Source organism: Drosophila teissieri, chromosome 3R, assembly GCF_016746235.2.
Source record: "Drosophila teissieri strain GT53w chromosome 3R, Prin_Dtei_1.1, whole genome shotgun sequence".
Lineage (NCBI taxonomy): Eukaryota > Metazoa > Arthropoda > Insecta > Diptera > Drosophilidae > Drosophila > Drosophila teissieri.
In genome coordinates, this window is record NC_053032.1 from 7,956,471 (window position 1) to 7,978,918 (window position 22,448).

Consider the following 22,448-nt stretch of genomic DNA (forward strand, 5'->3'; position numbering starts at 1 on the left):
ACACTCGTATTTTTCCCTGGAATAAAAAGAACATAAGAACATAATTCGCAGGAATTTTTCCTCAGTGTACCTCCTCGCACACACTGTCCCAGGGAAACCTGTCGTCAACGTTATCGCTAACGTTGTCGTTGCCGCTGTTGTTGATGTTGCCGCTGCCGCTTCTTGCCAGCTGCTGCTCTTAACTTTTGCCTTTGAAACGGGTTTGAGTCGAGCCGAGTTTGTCTGCGCACCATGCCGCACCATGGCGCACCATGCCGCACATTGCCGCACCATGTCCTCCGCAATCCATCCGCACTCCATCTGCTCCGTGTGCAGGGCACTTTCTTGGAGGCAGCGCGCTGCTCGTAATTCGGATGTTTGACAAGAGGCAGTCATGTACCAAGACAAAAATCCACCCAAAACCCCATTTCTCCGAGTCCCCCTATACGTGCATACATATATCGCCATCGCCCGAAAGATATAGAGATCCGATCCGTGCCTGTGTTTGTGTACCCACTCGTGTTGTAAATGCTACTGAGCGCAAGCTAAAAACTAAATCAAACTTTTTACGTGCCCTCGTATTGTGTTTTTAATTTAGAGAACTGCCTTTTGACTACTCTGTATTTGTATCTGTGTTACTCAAGCATTTCTCCTACTTAGCAGCTCTTTTTGTAGCTGCCCGATTTCCGATGCCTTTTCATTTAAACGATACGAAACGAAAACCAAAGCCATTTAAGGAAAATTGCTTTTTGTCCTGCGAATTTCCATGCCATTCCTTCCTTTAGCTTTGGTCTGGAATTTCTCTTTTGTTTTCTTTCGTACGAATGTTTTTTAACCGTAAAGAGCAATGTGAAAGACAATTAAAACCCTTTTAAGCTACTTCCTTAATGGGGAAAAAATCAGAAGTACCAAAAAAGTAAAAACAAAGAAAATGCAAAACATTAAGTTTCCCAAGTGGAGTTTATTTTGAATTTTCTGTTTTGCCATGTTTATGCTTATGAATACTTAATAAACATATGAATAATCCTACCTTTAAGCTAAGTTTTTCCGTTGTAGCTGAAATGTGAAAATGTTTTTTAATTTTTCCGCTGCCTTACTTTTACTCTTTAAATAGTATTGGCCTTTTTGCTGTGCTGCTGGAGGCGAGGGCAGGGATTGTATTCATATTTAATTAATTTTTGCCACGCCCTCTCCTCCGGCTTCCATTCCGTTCATTTTGCTCTGTACAAGTTTTTGTCGTATACCAATAAATATCGTAAACATGAAAACCAAACCGAGCCCCATTAAGTGTATCTTACGAACTAGGAATCCAACAGAACCCCTACACTCAGCCCTATCACAATCAAGAATCAAACAAAACCAAGATGAAACTCTTTATTTTGATACGTTATCTGCTTATCAGTACGAATAAATATGTATTCAGAATATTTTTACATCACTTTTCAACAACATATATTTTGTGAGTTCCTTGCGTTATTCAGTGTACGTCCTTTGAGTTCCTTTCGATGATCATTTTATTACTTATCGAAATATAACAGCAACTTAGTAATCGCTATTCAGTCGATTGAAACCAACAAAAGAGTGAGCGAAGTCGAAACAGATCAAGATAGAAGTACTCCTTTAAAAAACAGAAAGGGATGTTCTAGTTTCGACTTTGGGACTCACTTCCGGGATCATAACATATTTGTGTTGTACCAGTTTGGCGACAGAAAATAAAACGACGTTCGAAAGTAGGTAAAGGGGATCGCTGTCATACTATCAGAGTGACTATCCTTGTTTTGCACACAGTGTATGCCCAAACATAAGAACCTTCATATCCGATACCTTCCAGTTACACACACTCGCGGAGCGACTTTCAGAATGCCCGGTCAAAGTCTTAGCCCTAGTTACCAACCACTTTATTTGTCGATTGCGCCAAGAACCCGAAAACAAGCCAACACATCCCGCACCACCGAGTACCGAACCAAAGAAATACTAATACTAATACTAATACCCAACCAGAAACTTTTGAACTTCACAACCATAGTAGCATATACACAAGCAATACCATTTACCGAATACAAAAACAAAATACAGTATACAATATACAGTATACCATATAGAATATACGATAAACAATGAACCATATATACCAACTACCGATACCGAATACAAAACTTTTCGTTGCAACCAAAAACTCTTTTAGGAAAGGATGTCATCGTTGCCTGGTTATCTATGAGAAGCATAAAAATGTGCTCCAATATAAAGAAAGTGAGTGCGAAGGTGATAGTATGTATATGCATCAGTCGAACCCATCTGCACTGGCGATGCGTAGCTCTAATAAACAAAGTGATCATAGGGGGGGAGCTCATCCCAATACGAACGGGCATTCAAGACTATCTTCATCGGATCAGTACATAATGAGATCCAATGACGATATGAATGATTGTAAGCATTAACTTTATATTTTTCTATATATCTCTATCTCTCTCTCTAAAATAAGTTATAAGCAAAGCAAGCAAACTAAATGAAATACAAAGACTCTATCTCCTAACTCGCTATCTCAAAATACCAGTTATCTGTTATCATTTAACCTATTATTACATATTTCGAAATGCTCCCTTAGTTAACCAACATGACTAACCTAACCTTATCATTTAAGCGCTATTTTCATTTCACTCAAAACGAGAATACAAAAGTTTTTCGTTCTCTCCAAAGACTAACTGAAAAGCAACCAAAAACAAAAATATCAAAAATCAAAAAAATGAAAACACGTTCTCAATTTTTTGTTGACTTTTTGAAAACACACACACAAAACAAACGCAGGATTTTTAATAATCGTTTCGGTATTTCCGATGAGTTTCTTTTTCTTTCGTTCGAAGTTACTTTAGTTTTGGTTTCAGTTCTCGTATGAGTTTTAATGCAACTTTTTGTTACTTATACAAAACAAAACCAAAAAAAAAACCAAACCAAACCAAACTTGTAAATAGTCTCAAACAACAATTACTCTGCATACCAAATGAATAAAAATAACTCAACTTTGTTTACTTTTGTCATGGCAAGGGTCCTCTCTCTACCTCTCTCTCTGTAAATCTCGAACTCACCTCACTTTAATCAAGCAATCAACCAATCAATCAACAACGAATAACCACTCCATGTATCAATCAACAAGAAGTACATATCTAACCACAAAAATATATATATAACCACCTAGAAAACCGATAACAAAACCAAAATCAATTGTATATTTTCCTCAGCATACACACGTTGCAATTTATCCCGAAAGCTACCACTATAAATATTAACCAATACCCAATGTTAGTGCCAATCCAATTAAGATACTTAGTTGCGATTTGCAAGCGTATTAGCGGATTAGCAGATTAACCCCTCCCAACAGAGCAACCAATTAAAGCCAAACTGAAACTGAATCCGATCCAGTATCAGAAGCAGAACCAGAACCAGAACGAGAACCCGAAGCCGAGGGCCAAGACAACGACTAGGCTTACTCTACTTCACTCAGTAGATTCAAAATACGAAAACTATCTAGACAAAAGAAAGCAGTGCGGCAGTATTGAATTCTAATTTCAAATCCAATTGAATCGGAACCAAAAGGCAGAACCCCATTCGAATCAAAAGCAGGGAAAAAGCAAAGCAGGAAACTATAACCAGTTTTAGTTAAGAACCTTTGTTTCTCTCTTTTCCGTTCAGTTTCTATTTTCGGTTTGTGCTGTTTTAGTTCCAACTTACTGTAAATAATTCCCAAATACAAGCGAAAAAATGTTGTAAATATATAAAAGTAAAAACCAAAACGAAACATGAGACTGAAAAATGAACTTGTTTGTTCCATACCCATTTTTTATTACCAAACATTTACATATACCTAAATATATACCCATATATATTTGCAAACTCTATTCAATATTTATATGATATGTATATTTTTCTTACTTCAACATTTCAAACCACTCCAATAACATATCTCTCGAAAACCTAAACCAAAACCAAAACTAAAACCCAAGCCAAAACTAAAACTACAAATCAATTTGGAGCAATTCAAAGTTAAAACACGTGTGCAAGAGAGTGTGCCGTGCCAGTGTGTATTTGATTCAAATATCGAGAGATGAATAATAACAAACTGAGGTGTGCACACACACGAGAAATTTGATTGGATTTTGGTTTTGAAATTTGCATATTTAAAGTTTTGTACATTTTTACCAGCCGCAGCTAAGTTTTTGTACAGTTCGTTCTGTATAGTTCTGTATAGTTCTGTATAGCAAACAAAGCAATCCGAACCCCAAATGAGCACCCACACATCTGTATTTACAAAACAAAGTTGTATTTAGTTGCGACCCAGAGATGCGACTCATCTACTCATCTGTAAATAAATCTCACCTCCAATCATGACAAAGACCAAAGACCATCACGCCGGACACGAATACGAACACGAATACGACGATCCCACAGAACCAATACGGAGTATTGAAGTCTTGAACCAGTTTCCCAAAAACAAACCCATTCAAATCTCTGACGGTTGAGCGTATTGAATTTCCAATAAGTTCCAGTACTTTGGCGAGCTGTCGAAGAATTATTGCTTAAGTTTGTTTATCCTATTTTTTCGCTTTATCTGGCATCACATTCACAACCCACTTACTTAACTTTACTCGCCCGCCCATGATTTATTTATAGGTCGAAAATGGAAATTGGAAACATGACACGGAGTGTCAAAGTGTTTTCACTTCATTCCGACGGGATTGGGAGTACTCGCAGCAATTACCCATGCCAAAAGTATCCATCCATCCGACCAGCTGCAAACATTTTTTTCGCATCCATAACTCGTTGTTAGTTGCTGTAATCCCCTTAGTTCTTAACCAGGTAGCGAGTTCTAGTGTACCTAATTACCGGGGAAAATAGAAAATAGAGACGGCATACAAGTATCTCATTGGCACATAATGCAGGTTGCACCGCCGCCGCTCGACCTTCTTACATGCTCACTTAACCTCTCCCTTCGCCGGATTCAGATACAGATTCAAACTCAAAACGAGATTCAGATCCAGATCCAGATCCGTCATGGCAACGCCGCAATCCACCCGGACACGCATAGAAATGTAAATTCATTATTTATTATTTGTTTGCCTCAATAGAAATCAAATTAGTTTAAGTGGCGAGCTCTTGGCCCAGAGCAGAGCGCAGTCAGACAGTTGGCTTCGCATTTGAAAAACGCCCACCCAGCGCCACGCCCATCGCCACCAAGCCACCCATCCACCCCCACATTTTGATATTTTCCACTTGATATTTTCGAGCTGGAGCTCCAGTAGTCCGACTGAATGACTGTCTGACTGCCTGACTGTTTGACTGCCTGACTGGCAGTCTTGGCTGCCTGCCTTCCTTTTTTCCCTGATTTGATTTTGTTTAAATATTAAACGAGAGTTTTAGGTCTCATTTATAATTCAGGGGATCCCCCCCCCGCCCGTCCACCCGATTGCGGGGGCGGGGTCAAGTTGGTTTTGATTAGCAGACCGTAAAACAATGGTATCAATAGTACAATGGAATTGCGTGCGTGTGTGCCTGTGCTTTATTAAATCATTATTTGTTTAGATTGTCACACAAGCGCGCACACAAACACGAGATTAAATTTCAGCTTTGGATAAAAGAGCAAGCCCTTCGGCAAACTGAGAACTGAGAACAGAAAACTGAAAATTGAAAACACTGCAAGGACTCATCCTATGCATTTTGCCATTTTAAGGCCTTTAAATTGAGACTTTCAGCAACGGCATAATAAAGTTGCTTTCAATTACGACAGTTTCAGTCATTTTTATGGCCCACAGCCAACACACAGGGAAACAATGTATCTGCATCTGGCTTGGCAGACTGTAATTGGGCTTAGACAGTCGACAGTTTCAATTACTGAAAACTTGTACATACGGGATTAGGAGGGAAAAGCCTTGTTAATTGCTATAAGGCTAATGTAGTGTCGTTTTCACTCGTGTCGGGCATCAAAGGATATGGAAGCTATACCACACACCCACGCGCACACCGGCGAATATACACTCTCGGCCGAAATAATAGGTTTACATAGGGCTATGTCTGGGGGGTAATTGCATTAAATGTTGAAGCCTAGAGCTATACTAGCTAAGCTTAAATTTTATTTTCATTTAAAGTGTCTTTCATTTCAATATCAATTTAATGAACTCTTAGCTTGCGTTCCCAAAAGAAAAACAGAAATAATTAAAAACAAATCCACGTCAAGGCGTTGGCCCTATTATTTCGACCGTGGGTGTGCCAGAGAGGCAAGTGCGTGTAAGCGAGCTGCCAATCAAATGAACAAGTCTGCTGCCCGACTCCTGAATCCTTCGATTCATTGGCATCAATGATAATCCAATGCGAGCCATCAAAAGCAATTGCATACTTCGGGGCGTTTGCTAACTGCCATTTAAATTGCATTTTCGAGTACAAACTACATACGATAGTACGAGTATCACTAGCCACTAGTCACTCGACCCGCACGCCCCCAGATCCCCTGCAACCCGCCACCCAATCTTCCCCAATCTTCACTGCCCCCCTTAATTATGTTTACCGCTTTTTTGCGAGCGCTTTTAGTCAGACATTTTGTGTAGCCGGTGACGAGCAGGCAGCATTTGCATACCAATTTCCCTCCCAGCCACCTGCCTCTTTTCCAATTCCACCTGCACTCCCCCTGCCTCCTCCTGCACTCCTCCTGCACTCCGCCTGCAAAAAGCGGAAAAACCCTGGGAATAAAAAATGAAGCCTAGTCCGGGGTGATGGGCACTCAATGAAGGCCAGGCCGCAGCGTTTTAATTGCAGCGCAGAAGCGTAGGCGGATATGAAAATAATTAAAATAATTAAGCAAAACTACGGCATCCGAGCACTCGGCGCTGTGAGGAGGTGGCCCTCTACTTGAGTTTTCGTTTTCACATTTTTTCCGCCAAAATATTCAACAATCATCTCTTTTCGCCGTATCCGCCAGCTTCTTTTGGGCGTTTTATTATGAGTTTATCTTTTTGGGCGTTCAGCGCACACTCGCATTCCTCGGCCCTCATAATTTGTATTATGTTATTTGGTGTTACAGCATAACAGGACATGCTTTCGCCAATTTCGGTGCAAGAATATTTAAATTTAATCAAATGTCGGTAAAAATGTTTGCCATGCCTTTTGTGCCCGCTTCGAAAAAGTAAAAAAGCAAACGTAGGGAGGCAAAGCCATCAACAATAACAACACGCACACGTAACAGGGCATTGCCATTCCATTTGGGGGTGGATGTGTGTGGAAGTGGGTGTGCGTGGGGGTGTGTGTGGGGGTGGGGGTTTTCACCTGGACGTTGACTGGGTAATTTGTTAGTGTGGCCAGGAGGAGCAGGCAACCCAACTCAACCCCGTTCCTAGTCCGACACCGAGTTTTATTTTATTTTATTTTATATAGTTTTTGGCATTTTCATGTGCCCACTTTTCCTTCGTGTTCCGCCTTTTTTCTGCGGCCCTGCGTGAGTTGGTACAGTTTTCGCCGCGTGTACACACATACATATGTATATGTATATGTATGTACATATATATGTACCTATAGAGCGCGAATACCGAATACCGAGCATAAAAACTTATTTACCTAGGGACACCCGGGAACAGAGCCGGATTCCGGATTCCGATTCCGGGGCGATTCAGTGGCGTCAGGCGCCCGGGGTGTCAACCAATTTCGAGTGTTTTCCCCGGGTCCTGGCCCGCAACATGAAAGGGGGAGTGGGGGAAAAAGAAAATCTCTCAACGCTCCTGGCCAAACACACACCGTGTTGCCAATTGTTGTTTTTGTCTGTTCCCGGCATGGACACACACACCGCCATGACCCACACATGCGTATATTTTCACATTGCCATTTTCATTTCAATTCATTTCATTTATTTATGCAATATTTTATGTGCTCATTCATTTTTGCCCGTTTCGCTGTCGTCGGTGTGCCCGATTGTTCTATTAATTTGTTGTCGCTCCATTCGGGCTCCTCGTGGCCCCCTTACCATCCAGCACATCCAGCCATTGAAGCCATCCAGACCATCCTGGTCGGTGCCGCTTTGGCCCGGTTATTTGCCATCCGCCACGGTTCGGTTCCATTGTCAATTTGGTGGATACACGTCTATTTGTACCTAGTATTGTATGCGCATAAAATTCGTGCCATAAACCCCATTCGTCTTAATTTGTATGCCTTGTTTTGTTACGGTTACGGCTACGGTTAGGTTCTGTGTTCTGTGTTTTGTGTTTTGTTGATACTTATTTATTATTTTTATGCCCGGCTCACTTATCTTTGCGTGTCTAGCCTCCGTGGTCCCTTGCCGAATATTTTGGGAAATTGGGGAGTGTAGAGAAGGGCTGTATACCATAAACTAGCCTCGTGCATTAAAGCCAAATTCGACAGAACTGCAAACAATAAATTCGCGCAGCCACGTAAAATAATCATCATCAGCAGAGGCAGAATTCGAATCGGAATGATAATCTGATTTAGAAGCAGAAGCAGAGGCGATAACCTCACGGCAAACGACAGTCGTAGAAATGTGAATATGAACAATGACAATAACAATAACAATTACACACAACGCTGTAAATAAAGGTCCAAATTCCATATATTCTCTTGTACAAATATTTAATTGTGTTTGTTTGTTGGTACATACATACTTACATACATATTTACTACTGATTGATTTGATTTTCAGTTACTTTTGAGATACTGTTCGTTGTCACCAATTGAGACGCTTTGATTTTGTTTTTTGAATATTATATATAACTCTTTGTATTTGTACATGATTATGATTATTAATGTTTATATTAATCCACTGCTAACAAAAATCATCATCAACTTTGTACAGTAAAACCATGAGCGAGTTAAAGTAAAACAAAAGAAGATTAACCCAAATCTGGAGCTTCGGCGTGTGACGAAGTTGAAAGTAGGATTTCCAAGATTGGTAGCGGTGCATGAAGAGATGTACATAAACACACTTGTAATATAACTCCATACCTCTCAGTTCACCAATGTTTCTTCTCTAAGCTTCAAATTTGATTGTGATCCGAGCGAACGGTTTGTAAATCTCCTTATTATGGCTAATCATGTTTTTGGAAATAATTCTTGCCTTGTTTTTTTTTTAATCTAATCAGATCGAGCCTGCCAAGCTCTTGGAAATCGTACAACCCAAATGCCCATTCCATTTCAAAAAGAATGCCTTTCGAATTTCATTTACCGGTTTGTTAAGTTTCCTTCAGTTGTCCGATCCCCAAAATGCACCCAACCGCACCCGAAAAACCCACCACAATCCCTCACAACTCCCGCTTTTGAGTTCTGTTTTCGCTTTAATAAAAAAAGGATTAAAACAGGAAAATTCTCTGGTTTCCATAGAGCCTACGAAAGCGAATTCGAGACACATCTGTATAGAAAGCCATGTGCTCATTACTTTACCTACTCTCTGTCATACTTTGTTTTCTAATTCAATTTTGTGGATGTCAACAAGAAAGGATTTCAGCTAAATTTTGTGCTCCTTTGCACATGCCTATGAGAAAAAATGAGAAGAAGAAAGATAACGAACCACAGCAAAGTGATATGTATCTAGCCACGAATATATTATATATCGAGTACATCTTTGTATGATGATATGATGAAATGTTGGGATGGGCTGCCCGGTGACCGCTAGTATAATTGTCTCATTTATCAATTACTTATTGTACTTTCTTCTTACTACATTCTACCTAACCTAACAACCTACTACTACTTTACCTTACTACTACCCTACTACTACTACTATTCGTACTACTATTTGCTCTATGGGTTCACCATTATGTGTTGTTCTTTCCTTTCTGTGTGTCCGTGTTTGTGTCCTTTTCAGTTTGGTTCCCAGCTTTGGTTGTTTCGATTTTTTGGTTTCCTCAGTTGCTTTGTTGTTGTTTAATTAGTTTCCATTCAGCTTAGTTCTGTTCTGTTCTGTTCAGTTCGGTTCAGTTGAGTTCAGTGCAGTCGGTACTCCCTACGTTCTGTACATACATGTGTGTAATTTAATTAATGTAATTTTAACATGAAACTCAACAATTTCTGCTCTCGGTTACTCATAAGTTACAATTGTGTCGTTTGTTCGTTCGTTCATTCGTTAGTTCGTTGGTTGGTTCAATCCTTTGTTGTTCCTACTCCTAGCTGTGTGTGTCTCTCGTTTATCATTGTTGTTCGTGTTGTGCGTGTGCGTTAGAATGTTTTTGGGCCACTATACTCTGTTGTATACTGCAATTTAGCCCGGCTATCTAATATATGTAACTCTGCGCTTAACGGTCCGTCTGACCGCTATACAAAGACAAAAAATCTAAAAAAAAATCCAAAAAATCGTAAAGAGAATACCGAAAACCAACTGCAAAAGTATTATAATTTATTTTACATTTTTTTCTTACGTTTTTCCATGTCTGTGATGTCGTTTTTTGCCTTGTCATGATATACTCCCATATATATGCTACAAACGCTTTTCCGTAGTATTTGACCATTACACGCACACATACACACACACACACACACACGTACTATCCCTCCAAAAAAATGAATATAAATAACATCCGATACCCCCACCCACTCTCACACACACATGACACACGACACTCATACAATGCCACACCCACTCTACACCTTTCTTTTGTGCCTTGTATAACTCATAAAGTGTAGTTGCTACTTAATTACAATCATTACTCAAAAACGCCACAAGGCCGGTCCTGAAAACCAGCAAACCTGAAATCCCATCCACCCATCTCTCCAATTCAGTCGATTACACCCGAGTGTATCCTGCATATCCTGGCTTTTTACACCACACATATTACATACGTAATTGGTAACTTTTTCCATAATTATTTTACTCTATTTGCGACTCTGCGTGTGCCTGTTTTTGAGTTCCTTGCCATAGCCTGTGTAATGCTAAAGAAACCAACTGAAACAATTCAATTTGCTGAAAGAAAAGTTGAATAAAAACCAAATACGAATACAAAAACCGTTTGTTGTGTGTCTTTTTAGATGTAAACATTTTGTACTGTTGAGAACAATGCCTGAATGTGTTTATGTATATATTATGTCCATATCTGTATCTGTATCTGTATCTGTTGGTGTATACTTACACGAAACGGATTTTAGTTACAATTAACTTTACACCCACAACTCTACAACTCTTACCAGTAAAAAGAAAACGAAAAAAGAGAGGACCCTTTACCACAAGAGCATATATATGCCATATATATATGTGCCACATATATCTCTCGCGTTTGCCATCAAAGAAACCATAAACCACCGATTACCCAATTTATTCATCATGAGTAAATGTTTGTTATTATTATTTAGTTGATTCAAATGTTATGCTTGCTCTAGCAACAACTACCTTATATACGGCCCTACCAGGCACTAACATTATTTTACGACCTGAATTGCCTCTGTTTCCCCGCCCAGCTCCACCTTCCCCTACCACGACAAGGCCTATCCCAATTCCAATTTCAATCCCATCCCCATCCCAATCTCAATCCCAATCCAAAACCCATCCAGATCCCGTGCTTTTGGTTGTAACGCCGGAAGAACAAGATGAACCAAGTGTGTGTTTTTGCTTTTCGGTTATTTTTTTGAACGTGTCGTGCCCTTCAGTTGAGTTTACAATACAAAAGTTGGGCAGTGCAGTTTCACAGCCCAAGGAAGCGCCGCTGAAAATGAAAAACTCTTGTCTTTAAGTTATTTCTGTGAACGTCATAAGTCCTTGGTTTGTTGTTCCTTACCGCCTTTGGTTTGTTTGCCTCTTTCTTTGTTGTCTCCTATATATTTTTGTTGTATTTTTCTGGAAGTTACATACTTATCTTACTTATGTATTGTACTTACCGCTGCTTTTTACACATTTCCACAGAAATCGTTGTTGTTTCTCCACTCGGTGCCGCACTGGCAGCTCCAAGCTGGGCGCATGACCGCGGTGGCAAGTTGCCTTTGCCTTTGCCTTTGCCTTTCCAAACAGCAAAAGCAACTCGCAACGCTCGACTTGCGACATTTTTGCTGATTTAGAGCTCCATTTCGTCATTTATTTGCGCAATTTTCTCCCGGACCATCAGCATCAGCGGCCACTTAATTAAACAAATTTCTGTGCAATTTAAATGGCATGCTTGGCGATGGCCCCGCATGAGAAATCCCAACATCCCAACGTCCCAACAGTCCAACATCCCAACAGCCAAGCAGCAGGGCAGCTTCCAGTGCGGCACTCAACAAAAAGTTGAAAAAAAAGACAAAACCAAAAAATAAAAATATATATAAAACATAATTTTCACATCCCTAGCCCTTTGTAGACTTGATTTCCTTTCAACCATGCCCTTACCTTAATGTTTTGCTATTACTTAGTACAGTTTACTACTTACCAACTCTGCTCCCACTAAAAACCTTACTGCTTTCTACTACTAATACTGCTACTACTACCACCACCACTTCTATAACTACTACTACTATTTTTTCCTACTTCTGTGTGTTCTGTGTTCAACGACCATCTAATTTGCGATTTGCATTAATTGAATTTTTATTTGTGCTTTTAAAATAATCATGTCCCCCAGACTTTTGCAAGGGCCGTGAGACTTTACAGAATCTCTGCGACCAGATTCCGGGCGATGCCCTGCTCTACTCGCTATTCCGGGAGAGCGCCGAGCCGGTCAAGTGTCCGCTCAAGGGTAAGTAGCCCACCCAAGCCCCGCCAGGAACTTGGGGCACTTCAGGGACTTTGCCAAGGGGGATCTACAACCATATCTTTCGCAGGGCCCTTCATCTTCACGTACAATCGCGGGCACGGGGAGTGCAAGTCGCCGGTGTCCAACATTGAGAGCTGCACGGAGGAGAGCCGCCTCCTGTTGAGCTTCCAGGCCTGTCCTGATGTCCAGGGCACCGAGAGTACGGGTAAGAACCGCCTCCTCCGCAGGCGCCAATGACTCATCGCCTTTCTGTGCCTGGCCGGAGCTCAAGACGAACATCCTTCCTTCCTTCTTGCTTCCTTTCTTTTCGGTGGTGCTCCTGAAGTCGAGGAGCTGACTTGCCTGGCAACCTGGAAGGACGGCAACTCACGCTACTTGGTCGGTCTCGTCTCGCACCATCACGCCATTTCCAATGAGGAGCGCTATCGCTGCTTTGTCTACGAGAAAATCTCCTCGCTGATGGGTAAGCAGCTTCCCATCCAGCCCCCGGGCAAACAGGATGAACTTTTGTTTGGGCCCTAATACCCGTACACTTGTACCCTTTGCAGGCGGACCCAGTATGCTCAGCTCCAAGGATGCCGAATATAAGCTGGCCCAATCCGGCGACGCCACTTGCAATGGCTTAGACAGTGCCGAGGTAAGCATTTTCCACACCCCGTCCAGATCTCACTCCCACTCCGAAACTGCCTCACCCTGTTCACCTGCCATTTTACTTTAGCTGCACTCGAAAAAAAATGTACTTGTTCGCATAGTTCGTATAGCCATAGATAGCTTTAAGCATAAACAATTAATATGTTGTGTGTTCCAATGTCATTTTTCGTTAAGCGATTCATTATAAACCAACACCCTTTTATGTGTGTTTAAATTTGTTCGCGGCCTATTAGGGAGCTAGAAAACTTCCTTTTAACATTGAAATGAAATCATTATATGCAACACTATTGTTTCGAGTGTTGAAAGACCACGCCCAGTTCCTAATCCCACCAACTGCCGCCCACAGGTTGGCTCACGTATCATGTCGCTGCGAAAACCGCCCATCGCCGAGCGATGCGACTTCCCGGCCTGGTTCAAGGGACCCCGCCACTGGCATGCCCTCATGGGCAATGCCGTCTACAATTATCATTCCAAGTGAGTAGCAATCAGGCCTGCGGCCAAGTTGTCATCCAAATTCGAAAACGTAACCGAACCTGAACCCGAACATCCACTTTGCAGCGACGGGTCCGTGCACATTATTAAGCCCAACGGCTATATGGAGACACGTGCGCTGTGCGAGCAAATAAATAAACAGACTCCGACAGAAATGATGGCCGTGGTGCACTACACCACCGGGTGGTAAGTGGCCCCAAATTGAAAATACCCAGCCTCCGATTTCAATGTCCACCCCCCCTTGTCCGCCGGTAGCCAATCGGGATTCATGTGCATGATGTTCTACCGCCGGGACACGTTCGTCATCGAGATACAGACCGGCAAGCCTGCCATTCGCCTGGAGGACGCCTGTGCACCGGATCACTTTGACATCAATAAGATGGCCTACATTACCTTGCTGGGTAAGCTGCACTGACTTGCCCGCCGCCTCTGCGAGCCTTCTCAAACGTTTGTTTATGTCGTTCTTCAGCAAGCAATCCCGACCTGGCCATTTGTCCGATGGAGGGCATCTACTCGCTACGTGGCGCCATCGGACCGCCGTACCTGGCCACACGCCACAAGCGCAATCACAACGGAAAATCGCATCTGGGCCACGGACATCACCACCACGAGGGCGCTGACTCGGGAAATTTCGGACATAAAGGGTATGAGCTCTGTGTGGCGCCTCCTCTGCCTTTTATTAATCTATTTCGATGGTCACAGACACAGTTCGTTGAGTTTCCGAAACGCGGAGCGCATGGAGCGCGGCTCCTGGCATGCCAATACCCGAGGCCTGCCCGTTCGCAGTCGCCGCAACGCACCTAAGGATCCGCAGGAGCATCTGCAGCAGCAGGAGGCGTTGGTCCTGGAAAAGGTCAACAGCAGCGATACAAGCGTGGGCTTCGTGGCCACACGGAATCGACGGGATGTTCCCGGTTGTGTACCCAACTACAATGCCCAGCGGCAGCTTTGGGTGGGCTGTACGGCGGAAAACTTGATAGACGTTAGTCCGCTGTGCAGCGTGGATGGTGAAGAGGGTGAGTAGATGTCACATTACTATGGGAGTAATCTATATTGACAGTTTGTCGATGTAGCATTTGATAAATTCCTTACCGTCACGATTTGGCTGAAGCTTAGCATTTTCATTTTTTCACTTAGTGCTGAATATCTTTCAATGATTTTGGTCATCAGGCGGTAATAATTAAGGCCACTCGATCAGTTCTCTACGATCACTTGACCCATATTTAAGAAGCGAACACTGCTAACAATCTTACTCCGTGATTTAAGGGCACCGAGATATTTGGAATTATTTACCTGTTGTGTTTCTTCAATATAAGTTCTTTGACTGCAGAACTAATTGATTTTACATCATTGTATTACAGTAATATTAATGATATTGTATATAATGAAATATAAATCATATCTCTCTTGTCTATGTGCAGAGTACTCCTGTCACGGATCCTGGAGCGAGAACAGCACTTTCTACATCATAGCGCGCCACAAGGGCAGCAAGCACGGAGTGTGTCTGACCTATCGACCCACGGAAGGCACAGCTGCCAAGTTGGTAGTGGGCGATGCCTGCTATCGCGGCACACAGAAGCCACCCGATCACCATTTGGAGGCCAACCTGTCAGTTTTGGGTGAGAAATTGCTCGAAATACCTAAAATACAGAACATAAAGCTTCGAATTTCCAACCCGTAGGTAAATGTGGCGAAACGGGCGCCAGTGCAGCGCAAGCTCACCTGGCCAATTGGCTGCTCCTGATGGTTATGGCGATGGCGTCATGGCTTCAACTGCACAGCTGAGGGATAACAAGTGGCAGGAACTACAACTAGACGTACATATGTAGGCACCTACGCGTGACAAGCCAAAGCGCTACGTATACATCACTAATTCCCCGAAACCAAATCCCATTATGATCGACATGTATACAAGACACATCTAAGACTTATTGTATATTTCGTGTAGCATGTGTAAGGCGAAATCAAACCATTTCGCGCTGGTTTGGCTGTATATAATATATTGTTTTTTCTTTAGTAATGATACACACTTTTGTTTAGTTCTAAGTTCTTAAAATAAACAAGATTTCGATAGTTAAGACACACAGGAGCACACAATATGGAAAATGGTTTGCAATACAGCCTTAGGTCAGCGCTATTTGGCCTAATAAAACGCGTCTATTACTAAAAGTAGCGCCACTATGAACGCAAGTATGCTGAGAATGCTATTTATTTATAGTACGATTACCCGTTAAGCGTTTAGAACATAAAACCAACCAGAGAAAAGACATCAGAACTATACGAACACAAGCTAAAAGCTTCTTCGTTTCGTTTTTTTTTTAATCATCTTGTAGTGTATTGTATGACATGTATTTTTTTATATAATTTCCGAAATGTTTCCTACAACAAAGTACATAAGAGAAACAGGACGAAGGCAGAACATTTTAAACTATACAATATAAATGTGAAAATCCGATTTCGCGATGCTTTCAAAATGTACAAACAAGCAAATGACCGATGGTTGGCCACTCCATGATTATAACGCTGCGTGCAGCTCAGCATAAACACATATGGCATAAATAAACAATATATTTTTATGTACAAAACGCAAAATCGTGCATACATACATACGAGTATATATAATGAATAACGTTTTGCATAGGATCGCATTGGTTTCATAATACATAATTAATACCTTGCAGAGTACGCATATATTGTATGATTCATTGTAATAGTTATATACATATACTGGCAAGTATACATACGTAGGTATGTAAAAAAAAAAAGTGAGAGATTCGAGCAACTTTAATAAGTAGAGGCACACCACTTTCATAATCAATCAACGTACTTTGTAAGACACAAACAAAACAACACAACAACAAAGATAAGCTCACGACTCAACCAAACGAATGAAAGACAGATGGTGTCAGGTCGGTAGCGAAGGATGCTAAAATAATTAGAGTGTTTAAGACAATTAAGCGGTGATATAGGTCTAGAATAAAGAACTGTGTAAATCTCTGATAGAAGCACAAAAGCGGACTGCATTTGTAGAGGAACCGGAAGAAACAGAACAAACAGACAACATCTGCTAGGGTTTGAGCGAGGAATTAATGATGATCAAGTGTATCCAAAGGATTTCAAAAACTAGCATTTTTCTCTCGATGTAGTAAGCAATCATTTTGCGCAAATTCCAAAACGAAAACCTAAGCGAACTAATAACGAGTATCGAGTAACCATTAAGGAGTAGCCAGAACATAAGCAGAGAGAAGAGACCCCTTCAAGGCAACTAGTCAAAATTTATGAAGCGTAACTTTGAGTTCCATGTAAATATTGAATGTAATGCGAATTGACCCCGGTACGCGATACGGTGTGTGTATACATATGTAACTAATTCCTAGTTAGCTAAAGGACGAAAGGATTGTGGCTAGGGATCCGACGACTTGGCGGGCAGGACACCGATGTGCACTGCTGCGGACGGATGAGTAAGATATGGGTTACTTTCTAAATACTATGTATACATTCAGCAACACTTATATAGAAATACGAAGATAATGAATTATTAACTCGAACAGCAGGCCGACACCTAATAGAAAAACGGATAGGAAATACCGAAGCGGAACCTGAACCGGAAGCACGAAGCAGGAAGGCAGAAGAAGCAGCACACCATATCGTTGTGGCCAGACAAATCAGTAGTCGAGATGAGATGTACAAAAATGTACAATGATGATCGGGCGAAGTGGCAGACGCTGTGCTTGAACGTTTTTTTAAGTGTACCTCTCTTTAAATAGGCATTTCCATTTGTTGTCAGCTTTTAAAACGTACATACGAATACGAGCATATTAAATAATGATAAAAGCATTTTAAAGAACAAAACCGAAGACACATGAATCAAACGAAATATCGAATAATACTTGAAGTCAAGGGACAGCTTTAAAGCCCATCCTCCATCACCAGGACTCCAACCAGGAAATTCCTCTTGGTAGTCGCTTTTCTGATTTATTTTGCAATTGTTAAACAGAGACACTTTACTATCCCCTCAACATCCCAACACTTTCGGTCTTCAAATTCTGAAGCGGCTTCATGATCCAGCCTAAGTTCCCAACTTGTATCATTGTCAGAACCGTAGTGTGTTATGATGTTCCAAACGGTCTGCACAAAAGTATTCGAATGTTTCTAAAAACTGCTACTTAATTAAACGGCAAACATTAATTATGAATCCAAACCAAAACGTGCAAACATATTTTTGTAAATAGACAAAGCAACGCTTGAATTTTTATCCAGTTTCTGTGTATGGCCTATTGCAGTCGACTTATGTGTGATGGGCGGCCGCTTCAGCTTGTGGGCGTGGCTGCTCCATTTGAGTGTGAACGCTAAGCATTAGATATAAGTGATTTTTATATTCAATGCGATTTTATAAATCATTTTAATTGTCTATTTTAACGGGTGCAGCAAGCAGAATGGAAATGAATGTAATTATGCCGTCGGTTTAGTTCATGTGTGTGAAGAAATATGTATGCAATTTTCGTCAATAATTGAATGTTTTGAATACTGTGTTCTTACCTTGTTTGGATTTGTTTTTTAAGCTAATATAAATACAAATACAAACTAATTAAAAATAAATATTTAGTGAATTTTAATCTGAAGCGATCAGACTGGGTTTGGGGCAGTATATATATATATATATATATAAAGTATATATTTTCTTGATCAGGATCAATAGCCGAGTCCATCTGACCGAGTCTGTCCGTCCGTATGAACGTCGAGATCTCAGGAACTACAAAAGCTAGAAAGTAGAGATTAAGCATACAGACTCTAGAGCCATAGCGCAAGCATGTCGATTCATGTTGCCACGCCCACTATAACGCCCGCAAACCGCCAAAAACTGTCAGTGTGGAAATTTCTCCTTTGCACTTCCACCAGCTATCTGAGGTATCAGATAGTCGAGGAGTCTCCCTATCACAAGATAAACACAAGATAACAATATTTTATTATTATTAACCATACTAACTATCAATTTACTAAGATACCAAATATTCAATAAAAAAGCTTTTAGCAAGGGTGTAAACGTTTTCTTCATGCATTTCATATGGGCAGCAGGGCAGGGCAGAAAATGCCCTGCTTGAAAGCTGTGCTTGATGAATCCTCATTAGTTTGCCTCGGGCTCTGTGGTGAGTTGATGGCGTTTGAAGTTCATAGAAATGAGCTGCGGAAAAACGGTGCACTTTCGTAGCAGATGGATTTCGTAGTTGGCTCGGCATTGGTAAGATAAAATACCTACCTGCCATCTATGATGCAGTATGGAACCCAGAAATCTTAATTTGAAGGGACCTTTCCAACGAGGCCCGAATATGATGTCCCTGGAACTTGACGCGCGAAGTCGGGCTTTTTGATGGGGATAAGGGCATACCTATCGCTTACCATTATTTTGACGGTTATTTTCTTTAAACTAAAAATCCAAAAACCCGACTGCCCCTAGGTTATCAGAATCATGGTCAAAAAATTATTAGAAACTAAGGCATGAGCCTTTCCTTTAGTTTTGACATTTAAATGAAACAAATTTTTCTTAGGCGTAAAGCTCGGGTTGTCTATGTATAGCGCCGTGCAAAGGTCCCGGAAAGTTGGCCAGCGAAGATAACCTCCTAAAAAAGCACTTTATCTATTGGTGGAAGCCGAAAGCCAGACGAAATAAAGGGTTAGAACGGAGCAGCTGGAGCTTGAGATGCTTAGAAGAAAACCTGTTTGCCAACTAGGCGTCGTCTACCTTGTGCCATAGTGATCGGACGGATTTCGTATCAGCGGGGGTATTAAGGCTTGATTGTCCTCGAAACGGGTTAGATATGCACACATACTTTTGAAAATTATTTTAAGTTCATTATTTGCCTTTCCAATATATATCGACATGTCAAAAGTTGTGACGCCCACAGTTTTAAAAAATTTTCATTTTTTATTTAAGTGTTTTGCAATTTTTATTGAGACCTTGCGAAAAAGTCGCTTAACTACTTACATATCTTAGTTCTCATTGAACCTCCTTTAGCTGATAGTCAAGAAACTTTATTTAATTTCACATTTGGAGGTTTTGAAACATTTTATTTATATGTATACCGTTTATGTACAATAAAGGTGTATTTTGATTTATTAATAAATGGAGTTAAAAATTTATTTTTATTTAAATTTTGATTTTTAGGGATGTTCGGAATCCAGGGTTGGCAGAAGATAACGTCAACATGTTAGGGAGTAGTTATAGCATCCTTCATCAACATCCTTCTTGTAGCATTGGGCTCATCCTTTCTTCGGTAGGTTGCGAATTTGTGTTGCCATAGTCATCGAATAAATCATGACTGACAAGTTTTTATATTGAAATTTTTATCTCTCTGTTCATACTTTTGGTGGGTGAGGTTTTTCGATATGGTATTCGTAGTACCAAAATAGGGACTAGTTGTTAGGAAAAACTTAAGAGACAAAGCATCAGAAACCTCACCCGAAAACCTGATGCTTTTTTGTACGTACGTAAAGTAAATGAATTTTTTAATGTCTTTGGGGGTTGCGGTTTCCTTCTAACCACATTATGGTTTATAGATTCCGCAAAACTACCAAAGTTGGTTTTAGGCAAAACATGTAGAGATTAAACAAGAAATAAGTAAGAAATAGATTCGTGCTATAAAATATCAATGTAATGCGCCTAAAGTCCACATCCATACATTACCAAAAGTAAAACAATATCGGAAAATGGGGGGATATAAAAAACCATAACATTCCAGGAGTCTTCCAATTTGATATATAATATAAATGTTTAATGTTAAAATAAACCAAATTCCTTCAAATTCATTTATACCATGCTAATTTCATGTTAGGGCTTAGACGTTGTATAAAAATATTTTTTTTGGCCAATTTCGGTAAGTATATTTAAGAAGCCATTAACTTTTTTTTCTTAGTAAGGGAAACGCTTTTGGATCAATGCGATGATAATACATAGGGATATCTGTACATTTTTAGATCCATACTTGTAATGTCGCAATATTTTAAAATAATAAAACACATTTTTTTGAAAGCACACTTTTGTAGTAGTAAAAACTCAAATTTGTAAAGATGAGTATGTATGATTTAGTATACGCATATTTATACTTAGTGGAAGAGGTTAGAAATAAGGGCAATGCTAGTTCTTTAGAATGTTGGTGGCGCAGTTAAGGAGTCAAAATTCTTAATTCATTTGTTGAATAATACATTATTTTATCAAATTGGTTTTTGTTATTTCGCGTAGGTATACCCGTTACTCGTAGAGTTTGTTTGCCACGCCCACTCTAACGCCCACAAACCGCCAACAACTGTCAATGTTGAAATTTCTCCTTCGCACTTCCACTAGCTGAGTAACGGGCATCAAATAGTCGGGGAACTCTCTTGTTTTATTATGTATAGAATCCAACGGAAAACCAAAGTGAGAGTAAAATGAAGCACAAGATGCAAAGTAAAATGGGTAAGGTGTGAAAATTTGTAGAAAATACGAAAGGGTAAGCATTGGAAAAAATTGTCAAAAACAACCAATATTGCTATTAAGGTTTTATATGGCCAATACTGCGTTTAAATTTGTTTGTTCTCTACATAAGTCCATAATATGTTTATTAGTTTAGATATACCATATATACGGTTCTTGTAAGTGGAAACCAAAAATAAGCATTAACATTCATACTTGTTTAACATTTCCAGTAACATTCAAAGTGCATTCTTAGGTGACAAGATTTTATTGTCATGAAAATAAATTCTTTCTCCGATATTAAAAAAGCAAGTATCCCATTTGCATTTGAATAAAAAATTAAAAATATCTTGCACTACTGAAAAATGTTCTTAGGTAGCTTTCAGAGTGACTTTATAGGCTTTATGACATTCCAAATAATACCAAATCCGGAAATCAATATATTTGTACATAAACGAATTGAATTTGAGTAAGTGTGTACTATAAACCAAAAATCGAACAACATAGGAACCATTTTTACGTTTTTCTTTTTAACGTTCTTTTTTTAACAAATCGTCTAAATTCGAATGAATTTTGCTTTGACAGAGAAAGAGTTACTTCAGAAGTGTTTAAATTGCTGAGTTTGAAGTTGGTTTATATGTTTATCTCAGGTTGTGTGTATTTTCTTAAAGTGAATTTCGTTAAAAAGGAAGAATTTAATCCAACATTGTATAATAGCTAGTATTCATTAAATGTCAACTTTGTTCGAAAAGTGGTATCTAATCCATTTTTGTATTTAATGCAAGAAATGCTTCTTGTAACGTAATTCGCGTGGTATTTTTTTTAAATTTAAATAATTTTTTGTGGGTATAATTATATCCGTTAATTGCCGAGTAAAAGGGTATACTAGTTTCGTTGAAAAGTATGTAACAGTCAGAAGGATGCGGTTCCGACCATATAAAGTATATAAATCCTGATCAGGATCAATAGCCAAGTCAATCTGGCCATGTCCGTCCGTCTGTCCGTCCGTCCGTATGAACGTCGAGATCTCAGGAACTATAAAAGCAAGGAGACACCAGCATGCAAACTCCAGTGTAATAGACGCAGCTCAAGTTTGTCGATTCATGTTTCCACGCCTACTCTAACGATCACAAGCCGCCCAAAACTGCCACGCCCACAATTTTGAAAACAGTTTTGATATTTTT

At 40.2% G+C, this 22,448-nt stretch overlaps 1 protein-coding gene and 1 long non-coding RNA gene across 5 annotated transcripts in view; one reads left to right on the forward strand and one right to left on the reverse strand.

Moving 5' to 3' along the window:
• LOC122622081 overlaps positions 1-15,837 on the forward strand; it is a 28,618-nt gene extending 12,781 nt beyond the window's left edge. The window contains exons 4-15 of one of the 3 annotated variants that reach the window (XM_043800251.1): positions 2,165-2,406; positions 12,543-12,656; positions 12,742-12,879; positions 13,000-13,137; positions 13,223-13,311; positions 13,672-13,799; positions 13,884-14,003; positions 14,073-14,218; positions 14,287-14,461; positions 14,520-14,833; positions 15,239-15,436; positions 15,499-15,837. In XM_043800251.1, coding sequence (XP_043656186.1) covers positions 2,165-2,406; positions 12,543-12,656; positions 12,742-12,879; positions 13,000-13,137; positions 13,223-13,311; positions 13,672-13,799; positions 13,884-14,003; positions 14,073-14,218; positions 14,287-14,461; positions 14,520-14,833; positions 15,239-15,436; positions 15,499-15,602 — 1,906 coding nt within the window. In that variant the 3' untranslated portion in view covers positions 15,603-15,837. Of the gene's footprint in view, positions 1-2,164; positions 2,407-12,533; positions 12,657-12,741; positions 12,880-12,999; positions 13,138-13,222; positions 13,312-13,671; positions 13,800-13,883; positions 14,004-14,072; positions 14,219-14,286; positions 14,462-14,519; positions 14,834-15,238; positions 15,437-15,498 lie in introns of all 3 variants that reach the window. The other 2 variants (XM_043800252.1, XM_043800253.1) reach the window with 2 other exon arrangements.
• A 3,033-nt stretch (positions 15,838-18,870) lies between these two features.
• Positions 18,871-19,690, reverse strand: LOC122621746. 2 transcript variants are annotated; one of them, XR_006326243.1, is made up of 3 exons: positions 19,558-19,690; positions 19,075-19,452; positions 18,871-18,999 (listed from the first exon to the last, which is right to left on the reverse strand). It is a non-coding gene; the product is annotated as an uncharacterized LOC122621746 (long non-coding RNA). The 2 variants fall into 2 exon arrangements; XR_006326244.1 differs by having other exon boundaries at positions 19,532-19,688.
• Positions 19,691-22,448: the final 2,758 nt, after the last annotated feature.